We start from the raw sequence: 10,958 nt of genomic DNA, 5'->3' as shown, positions 1-10,958 counted from the left end.
CCCTGATGAAAGCAAAAATTTGTTTTTTAGACCTGCCAATCATGGAAGGTAGTCCAAGGTAACTCTGAAAGTTCTGCACCTCTTTAACAGATAAGAAATTACATATATAATTCCTCATCTGGGAAGGAACATTCTTGCTAAAAAGGATCTCAGTTTTATCAAAATTGATCCTCTGCCCAGATGCTAGTTCATAGCAGTTCAAAACTTGCTTAATTTGACAACATTCCTCCACGGTAGCCCGGGCAAAAAGGAGAGAGTCATCCGCAAAGAATAGGTGAGAGACTGGTGGTCCCAACCTACTGGCTTTCATTCCGTGAATCAGTTGCCTTCTTTCTGAATATCTCATGAGTGCTGACAAAGCTTGAGCACAAAGTAAAAAAAGGTAAGGGGAGATCGGGTCCCCTTGACGTAGCCCCTTGTTCGGCACCAGATACCCTTGAGCTTGACCATTTATTAAGAAAGAGAACGATACCGAGGATAAACATACCATAACCAAATTGATAAAGCAATCAGGAAACTGCATCTGTTTCATAACTCTCTTCAAAAAAACCCCATTCAATCCGGTCGTATGCTTTACTCATGTCGAGCTTCAGTGCAAACTGCCCTTTAGAACTCAAGCTACGATGCTTCATTGAATGGAATAGCTCAAAGGCAATCAGAGCGTTATCAGTAATGAGTCGACCAGACACCAATGCACTCTGAGCAGGGTCAATAATACACGGCAACACTCGTTTTAACCTATTAGCAAGCACTTTAGAAATCAATTTGTAAAGCACGTTACACAAACTGATGGGCCGTAGATCCTTCATACTTGTTGGCTTGCACTTTTTTGGGATAAGGCATACCAAGGTATGGTTTAAGTTATCAGGCATTTTCCCAGAATTTAGGAACTCCATCACACAAGATTGCACTTCAGGACCCACTACCTCCCAATATGATTGATAGAAAAGAGCTGACATGCCATCAAGTCCGGGGGCCTTATCCGAGTGCATTTGCTTTAGTGCCTCGAAAATCTCCTGAGGAAGATAAGGGCTTGCCAATTCTTCAATTTGCTCATTTGATAAGTGTCGATCAATCACCTCAAAAGGAAACACATTAAGCTCGGGATTTGACGTGGAGAATAGGTCATGATAGAACTCAAAAACAATACTTTCAATGGCCTTTGATCCTTTTTTCAAGCACCCATGTTTATCCTGAAGTTCGGTAATCGTATTTGCCTTTCGTCGGGCCGTTGCTTTAGCGTGAAAATATTTGGTGTTTTTGTCTCCGTCTTTTAACCACATCACACGACTTCTCTGTTTACACATAACTTCCTGACGATGTAGTAATTCATTGAGTTCATTTTTTAATGCTTGTGTCTTTCCGATCGAAACAGCATCAGCCTCCGAGTTTTGAATTTTTTCTAACTGTTCAGAAACATTCTTAATCCTTCTTCCCACATGCCCAAAGCTATCGCGGTTCCATTCACTGAGTTGTTGAGAGCACAATTTAATTCTCTCCAGGATAGAAAACTGCTCCCCGCCCAAATAAGATTTCCATGCCATCTCTATGATTTTTGCACAATTAGGGTCTCGTTGCCACATTTTTTCAAACCGGAAGCGACGTTGTTTACCTCTTTCCCTTATACAGGTACCCTCACAATCAATAAGAATTGGAATATGGTCGGATGCAGAGCAAGGCAGATGTTTCACTAAGCATGCTGGAAAGATAAAAAAGATCCTCATTTTTAGACACATGCATTTGACTACTCGTACAACCACGGATTTTTTTTGGAATTTACCTTTTGTTTTCAATTGATCGGCATAAGATTTTTCCATGACTAATTTTCCTAGCCAAACAAACACCACGATAAAACATTTTTCCACATTATTTTCCTCCAAATAAATGGGCCTCAATATTCGGATTGAATTACTAAGATTTCACCCATCCTTCCTGTTCTACAAATCCAAGCCATGGTTTCCCAACAGGCACAACACAAGGACTTGCTTCATCATGAGTCATAGGGTCTAGTAGTTTGGCACAAGGTTTTTTTGTTCATTTCTTATCCACTCTCCCAAGTCCAATTTTGCATTGGAATTCAACGAGAAAAGAGTTTACAAAAATAAATATTAGTGTTTCAGCTTCAAACACGTCGAATAAAATGGCATCCATGCAGAATCTGTTGGATGCATAATGATATAATTGGACGGGCAACAAAATACAAACCTGACAGGAAAAATGGCCGGCTGGGGAATCTACAGTGCTCCCTTTTTTTTCCAATCCACCCACCAAAGATGAAATGAGTTGGTGGGCGGATTGTACTTCCATCTATCTACCCCAAAACCAGACAAATGATTTCCAATTCCTCTAACACAAAGTTGCGAACCCACACAGGCATAACAACAATCATAAATTAGAACATAATACAATCTAGGAAAAAATAGATAGCATGTACAACGTCTTGTTCTTTATTACCAATTAAGTTTCCTTCTCCTCAATCATCAGATTTCATATTTGTCGTTTGGGGGGTAGAGTTCCAACAATCAAGACACTGGTAGAATAACATGTTGCTATCACAGGAACACCAAACTCAAGCAGAATTCACGAGAACAAAAAGTGGTGTCTCTCCTAACCGGTCCCGACCCTGAAACAAATAAATGCACGCACAGTTTGAACCTAAACAAGATATGCAACTACTTACAAAGGGCAATTATAGACTGAAAATACTGTATGCGCATAACTTAAATAAATTATCAAGCAAATATAGTCCAAGCATTAGCAAGTCGCGGAGCCACGGATATTGTGGCATGTCATATTTAGCAAAGCAAAGATAAGCACCAGGATGGTGGCCACGTCTGCTCGAAAGCTGACATGACCTTGTATTGGAATACACCGGATTGTGAAATTCTTCACATTTTTGCGTATTCTTTAATATATGAAAGCATACATATGTAGCTGGTTAGTTATACCAGTCTTCATACAGAGAAAATGATCGATTTGTGAAACATGCTGAAAATTGCACAAAGCTGACATATTCCCTAAAATCTAACTTCCTTTTTTAGTCTCTATTTTGGTTGCAGTTTCCTATTCCTCCAAGAACAAGAGCAACATTAACTTTTTCTTGAAACTAAGCATACAAAAAGCTTATTTTCAAGGAACACTCTTTTCCACACACTTCACTTCTACAAGGAGTGCAGTTTCCTCTTTTCCACACTCATTCACTGCTATCCTTCTCTTTAAACATTACTCTTCTTTCCACACTCATTCACTGCTCTCTGAACATTTCCGTGAAATTTTTTCTCTTCTCAGATCGGTTTTTCAGCCATTAATCTTTAATCTTCTCTTTGTTTTTTTCCCTAATCTACGAAGATTTCTGGTTTTGTTTTCTCTTCATTCTTTTCACCGATCTACAAAGAACATCTGGTTTTCTCCTTGGTTTTTTTAATCGTTAACTTGTTGTGCGCCTCCACTTGATCTGTGGCAAATATTAGTCGGTCTGAGCATTTGGACTTTGAAATCAACTTCAAGTCTTCATCAGAATCATCGGTGGAGAAATCATTACCTCCTCCAAAACCGTTGCCGGTTAAGATTTACGCATCACCAGTGTTTCCTGGTTGCAACTCTGGTAAAATACATCATCTGGTGGCCTTCTGTCCAGATCTCGACCTACTCCTTTCAGATTGCATTCCAACACGTCTCAAACGACTATAACTATCCACTTCAACTCGCAACTGCAGACAATTCTGGTGTCAGTCTTGTGATTTCTCCGCTCCCCGAACTTAACTACGTCTTATGCAGAGGCGCCATGATTTTGGCTTCAACTTCATTCTTTGTGATAATTTCACACCGATTATCTCTGGAAAGAGCTTGAACAACGCTTCAGCGAGTCTAATGGACCACTGTTGTACCAACTGAAACATGAAATTAGTGATTTTAGGCAAGGAACCATGTCGGTTGCCATATATTTCACTAAACTAAAAAGATTGTGGGATGAATTAGTCTGTGTGTCAAAATGTTATTTATGCAAGGATCCATGTATGTTGCCATATATTTATGCACTTGTTCTGCTGCGAAAAAGGCATGCTGTAAAGACTGTTTTTATACTTCTGCTAATGATATTCTCCTCACTGGTAATTCTGAAAATTCCATAACTAATTTACATGCTCTTTTTACCATTAAGGACTTAGGTCATGCAAAATATTTCCTCGGTATCAAACTAGCTTGGGATAAGAATGGTATCTTCTTATCTCAGCGGAAATATAGATTTAATTTCTGATGCTAGCCATAGTCAAGCTAATCCCTCTACTTGCTCGATGCAACCTGGTCTAAATTTAGACCCTTCTCTTGGATCGGCTTTTCTGCAACCCAATCAATATAGACGATTTGTCGAAAAATTACTTTATCTCAATTTTACACGACCCACATTGGCTTTGCTATTCAACAGCCAAGTCAATTTATGCACATCATACAATTTTATACCTACTTCGATACCTTAAATGTGTTGGGCTTTTGGAGACTAATATATATATGCCCAACTGCAGCGATCCAAACTTTTTTTTGGGCGATTAGGGTTTTGGACGGTTAGGGTTTCTTGAGGAGTATATATGTAACCTCTTTCTCTGTAATCCGCAACTCTTTCATTATAGTAAATATCCTGGCTTGGTAGTGCCCCCAGACGTATTCATTCATATTGAGTGGCGAACTGGGTAAACAATTCTTGTGTGTTTGCTTATTTTTCGTTTATCGTAATTTCAATTATTCCTAACAAAATGTACGATGCATTATGGTTTGTTTTATAGTTTTATTAACAATTTTAAGTTAACCGGCTATAGTGATGTCGATTGGGGGCATTGTAGGAGAGTTTATGATCTATTAGCGGTTATTGCATATTTTTAGGAGATTCTCTTATCTCTTGGAAAGCCAAAAACCAACAAACTGTTAGTCGATCATCGGCTGAGGCTGAGGCTGAGTATCGTAGTATGGCTAGTGCCAATTGCGAGCTCAAATGGATATCCTATTTAATAAATGTTCTTCACATCCTCATTTCTTATCTGATACCTCTTCATTGTGATAATGAAGCAGCCATAGACTGTCATCCTGTTCGTGAACACCTTTTATCGGGTTTTCTTTCTACTCCTCACATATCCTGAAACAATTCAGGATAGCCATGAAGCTTAAAACACCTCCTTCTCGTGACCAGGCTTGTCACAATTGGTGCAAAAACGATCCAACTTATTTCCAGAATCTCGTTTCTGTCCTCTACCACCAGATGAATTAATACCAGGCTTAATAACAGAGGCAACAACTGCAATCTCAATATTAGAAATATCAATATGAATATCTGTTGCTTCTCAACCGTTTGAACCATAGAATAAGTCTTTGTGTATAGTAGGCAGTGGATCTAATAACAACAATTGATGATGATTAGCAAAGTCATCCTGAAGTCCCATAAGAAATTTAACTAGCTGATCAGCATTACAAGAATCACGTGCTTTTTTCGCATAATCTAGATGCTTCACATCTACAAATAACATTTGGACACAAATAGGCTAATTCATCCCACGATCTTTTTAGTTTAGTGAAATATATGGCAACACATGGTTCCTTGACTAAAATCATTAATTTCACGTTGGTACAACGGTGGTGGTCCATTAGACTCGCTGAAGCGTTGTTCAAGTTCTTTCCATAGATTACAAGAAGATGAAGTGAAAATAAAAGCTTCTACTAAATGTCTTGAAATAGAGTTTAAAATCCAGGATTTACATGGAATAGCACGTTTCCACTGTGGATATTCTGGTGAAGGCTTATCAGGTGTTAAATCATCACGAAGAGAAGTTTCTCACTTGATAAGGCCAAAATCATGATGCGGCTCCATGAGACGTAGTTAAGTCCGGTGAGAAGAGAAGTCACAAGACTAACACCAGGATTATCGGTAGTAGTGAGTTGATGCTGATAGTTATAGTCATCTGAGGCGTGTTGGAATGCAGCTCTGAAAGGAGGAGGTCGAGTACGACCAGGAAGCATTGGTGATACAAAAATCTCAACCGGCGACCGTTTTGGAGGATGTAATGATTTCTCCATCGATGATTCCGATGAAGACTTTTGGAGGATGTAATGATTTCTCCATCGACCGATGAAGACTCAGAGTTGATTTCAAAGTCCAGATGCTCAGACTGACTAATATTTGCCATAGATCAAGTGGAGGAGGAGCACAACAAGTTAATGACTAAAAAAAAAATTGAGGAGAAAACCAGATATTCTTCGTAGATCAGCCAGAAAAACGAAGAGAAGACAAAACCAAAAATCTTTGTAGATCAGAAAGAAAAACGAAGAGAAGATTGAAGATTAATGGTTGAAAAACCGATCAAAGAAAAGAAAAAAAAAAATCACCGCCCTAGAGTCTGCAATCGAAAATGTTTAGAGAGAAGGATAGCAGTGAATGAGTGTGGAAAAGAAGAAACTACACTCCTTGGTAGTAGTGAAGAGTGTGGAAAAGAGGTTTCTCAAAAATAAGCTTTTTGTATGCTTAGTTTCAAGAAAAAGTTAATGTTGCTCTTATTCCTAGAGAAATAGAAAACAGCAACAAAAATAGTTACTAAAAAAGGGAGTTAGGTTTTAGGGAAAACGTCAGCTCTGATACCATGAACAACAATAAAATGGGTAAAAACTTTACTTATTCAAATCCTATTTTCAAGGGGATAAGAATATTCCTATGATCTAAAATACAATCACAGATATCTTAACAATATGTGTCCTGAAATCATGAACTATATATGTCATCATTTTCAATCCCTAAAAGCACAGGGTTATGAAGAAAAACCTCATTGATGATAACAGGCACCAACAGCTGATAATTTAAATTTAACAAAGAGACTCATTCAACGAGAAAAACTATTTCATAAAGAGGAAAACAATTCAGTTTTCTTTCAGAAATGAATGCGCCCCCAAAAAATAGAATAGTTGGATCAAAAAAATGCAAGATTTAATACTAAAAAACCATATCAATAGTTACCAGTAGCATGGATGATTGCTTAACATAACTTGATAAACATACCTTTAGCTCAGCCAATTCAATAACACAGGCACATTCTACAACATGTACCCCAACACGCTCTGCCAAGGAAAAGAAACAAATACTTACTGAATTGATTGAGAGGATGAACAATTAAATCATAAAGTCAAATAACCAAAAGGTATTAATTATGACAATCATAGTTATTAAAGGCGCAAGGCGCACTAAGGCGCAAGGGGGGTCCTGGAGCCTTGGCGCAAGGCGCAACTTAAGGCGCGCGCCCGAGCGACTCGAGGCGCACACAAAAAAAAAAAAAAAAATCATAAGTTCATAATACTAGTCACAAATAATCACAAATAGTCAAATAACAACAATAAAACCATAAAATGCATGAGTTAAGTTCTAGTTAACTACTAAGGCATGAGTTAACTGTTGTGATATGTGGAGTAAAAATTGTCGATCTTTGTCTATCCATGCTTTTCTTTTATTTTCTGAACTTGAAAAACCCTAAAATACCCTAACCCTGAAATACCCTCAAAACCCTAAATACCTTCAACCCTAAAATACCCTAAGGTAGCTGAGGCGCGCCAAGGCGCACCAAGGCGCACGCCTGACTGACCGCGCCCGCCGTTGGGCTCCAGAGGCGCTGAGGCTGGAGCCTTAGTCAAGGGGCGCCTTTAATAACTATGATGACAATTGATGAGACAGAGCAAACAACAATGTGCTTCAAACAAATACTTATGTGTACGCTAACCAGCACATCATCACACTAAAAAGCAGAAGTATCATGTGCAGGACAACACCAATATCTTTTAAGAGGAAAGAGATAATGCCTTTAGAAGAAAAAGAAAGCATAGGGCCCTTCATTTAGTCAATGTCAATCATATGTAAACTTACCCTTTGCATTTAAAACTGTTCTGTAACATCTAAGGCCGTAATTTCTGCTCATATTGACTTTCTGAACAGGAATTTTTATTACAGAAAAAAATCATTTGAAAGGGAAAACCCACAGTAAGAAAGTAATTACACTCCTTTGAGGTCTTAAGCAGAATTCATTATGCATGATATAACAACAAAATGATTATGAAGGACAAACAAATAAAAAATATTTGATGCATAATATACTACAGAAATTAAAATTTAAAACTCTACCAAGTAGTTTGATTGCGGCACATAATGTTCCACCAGTTGCAATGAGATCATCAATAACTAAAGCACGTTCTCCTACTTGTACAGCACCTTCATGCATCTCTATTTTGTCTGTTCCATATTCCAATGAGTATTCCTCTGAAATAACTTTCCCTGGTAAAACATCAAAGACCAAAGAATTCCATTGAGTATTCCTTTGGAATAACTTCCCCTTGTAAAAACATCAAACACCAAAGGATTCCAATGAGAACTCCTCTGAATAACTTCCCTAGTAAAAACACCGAACACCAATGAATTAAAGCATAACTAGTAAAACTTATAAAATTAAATTTGGGTTGTCTACTATAGCATATCTTATCAGTCATGCAATCATTCTTAAGCTGTCATAGTAAACTAGATATTAACAATTGTAGCAGCACTGATCAGGATTATTTCGTATTCGAAAAAACTTCTAGAAAGCTACCAAACTGGGAAGGAGGGGAAAAATCAGGTGCAAAAAAGACATACCGGGCAACTTATTTGGTTTCCTCATGGGGACAAATTTTGCCCCAATAGCCAATGCAATCGGAGGTCCAAATATAAAACCTCTTGCTTCAACACCTAAATATGGAATTGACATCAGAACAGAACATATTTTATGTATACACACATGCACCAAACAAATGAAAAATCAGAAAAGTAATTGAAGAAAACTAAGCCATTTTATCTTGTCAACTAGCTAAGTATCCTGTTCTTTTCTGAATTGTTCTCTTAATTTCCAGAGCCAAAGAAAATTATTCAGTTTGCTACTAACATTCCCAGGTATGCAAGTCCAAGTCCAAATTACTGGCTACATGTCAACATATTTTTGAATTTGATAGGGCAACTTTGTTACTGAAATTAGCTACTGCGTTTTATTTGCAGTATATACTGCATCACAACCTTAATTGCAATATTATTACTACTATTCTCTGCAATGTATATGATGCAAGCCAATACGGAAACAGAATATAAGAAGCATGTGCATTTTTCTTCCACTAAAAACGCAAAACAAGCATTGTACTGAGAGGATCAGGAGAAAATAAAATAGACAAAAAATCAATCAAAACTGTTGGTGAAAGAGACACACTCACAACTATGATGAGCTTTTTTAACAAATCGTTTTGAAATTGACAGAAAGAATATTTTCCTGTAAGATACTCTCTCCAAAGACTTCTGCAGCTATGTAATTTTGTGAGGAAAGGAAAGCTGCAACCATCCTAACAGTAAATATACGACGAAGATATACAGAAAAAACTGTATAATAGTCCTACCAATAATTAAATTTTGAAGCAATATGATGCACGGATCACACAAAGAAATGAAACTAAAAAGGATATTAACCTGCAACAACAGAGATATCCTTCTCTTTGTATCTTTCCACAAACAAATCTATTGTGTCCTTAAACGCCTTTGTATCGAGAAGCAACGTCGTTATATCTTGAAACAAAATTCCTAATTGCAAACCACAAAAAAACCAGCGCATCAGAAACACCTTATAACGAAGCCTCTGCTGCTACTGAAGATCAAACCAATCAAAAAACTAATTAAAAAACAAAAACAAAGCTAAGGGTGAAGACTGAACCGAATAATAAGAAAAACTCAAATAAGAAGAAAACCTGGCTTCGGGAAGTCAGGGATGACCCTAATTGAAGAGGAAATCCCCTTAATGCGAGGATCTATCTCGTCTTGAGCTGCCATTTTAGGATTTAGCAGCGGCTGATGAAAGTCTGTTCCTGCTGAACACAGCTAGACAGTAACAATATGAGAGAGAGAGAAAAGAAAGAGAAAACGGCAAGTATTGTGTTGACAAGTAGACCTAATGAAAAACAAAGGTTAAACCAATGAGGTTAAAAACCATATTTAGACGAAATTGCCCACTGCCAAAATATCTTCACCTCATTTAAAAAATAAATAAAAAATGAGAAATGGAGACCGGTGACCGGTAAACTTACCGCTTCCGGCACAACGGAGAGAGGGGAGAAGTGGTGAGTAATTTGGGGAGGAAATAGATTGCAATTTTCGGATCCAAACAGAGTGAGGATCAGAAGGAGGAGATGAGAGTTGGTGAGAGGCAAGTGAAGTGGGATGACGCATAAACACATTCCTGAGCATGATGTTGACTGAGTCCTCCCAAATGGGTCTAATCGATGGCCTCGAGAAAGATATTGAGCTCCGTTTCATGCATTTTAATTTTATTAATCAGTTTTTGAAATCATCCATGTATTCTTTATTTTATTTATAATTTCTTTTAAATTATAGCATGTTATTACAATCGGAAAGTACATCACAAAACCTTTTGATAGAGCAATATGCGAGCATCCCACTCTTAAAGTCATCTTCAGGATTGGTCAATAAGATAGGATTAGTACGTGTAACGGGAGAAACTGAATTGGACTGAATATTCGAGTAAAAAAGATCCAATCGAACTGTTGATTTTTCTAAAGAACTGGACCGAACTAGACTGTTGGCTTTTTGTCTAAGAACTGGACTGAAATTATCCAGAACTTGACCGATAACCGAATTGGATTGGATTGGACCGAACTGGATTGAAAGAACCGAAGATTTATCATATTAAATTTGTATTTTATATATGAAATTTTGTTTTGCTAAAGATCAGATATTTCATAACACGTGAAACAAGTGGAGATTAAATATCATTTTGTAAGAGATTTAATTGTACGTAAGGAAATTAGTGTGAAGTATGTATCAACTCATGACATGATTGTTGATCATTTCACAAAACTTGTCCCTATAGATGTTTATATGAAACATGTTAGATCCAAAGGTTTACGTAGGA

The 10,958-nt window shown here is 37.4% G+C and overlaps 1 protein-coding gene across 2 annotated transcripts; it reads right to left on the bottom strand.

Moving 5' to 3' along the window:
- Positions 1–2,131: 2,131 nt before the first annotated feature.
- LOC136235069 (adenine phosphoribosyltransferase 1-like) lies at positions 2,132–10,331 on the bottom strand. 2 transcript variants are annotated; one of them, XM_066024589.1, is made up of 7 exons: positions 10,114–10,331; positions 9,778–9,894; positions 9,503–9,613; positions 8,648–8,740; positions 8,144–8,293; positions 7,034–7,092; positions 2,132–2,623 (listed from the first exon to the last, which is right to left on the bottom strand). In XM_066024589.1, exons 1-7 carry the CDS (start codon positions 10,271–10,273, stop codon positions 2,570–2,572), a joined length of 744 nt encoding a protein of 247 aa, XP_065880661.1. In that variant the 5' UTR covers positions 10,274–10,331; the 3' UTR covers positions 2,132–2,569. The 2 variants fall into 2 exon arrangements, with proteins under 2 accessions (XP_065880661.1, XP_065880660.1); XM_066024588.1 differs by having other exon boundaries at positions 9,778–9,897; positions 10,114–10,330.
- Positions 10,332–10,958: the final 627 nt, after the last annotated feature.

This window comes from Euphorbia lathyris, chromosome 7 (assembly GCF_963576675.1).
Source record: "Euphorbia lathyris chromosome 7, ddEupLath1.1, whole genome shotgun sequence".
In the NCBI taxonomy this organism is placed as follows: domain Eukaryota; kingdom Viridiplantae; phylum Streptophyta; class Magnoliopsida; order Malpighiales; family Euphorbiaceae; genus Euphorbia; species Euphorbia lathyris.
This window is presented reverse-complemented; position numbering and strand designations above follow the sequence as displayed.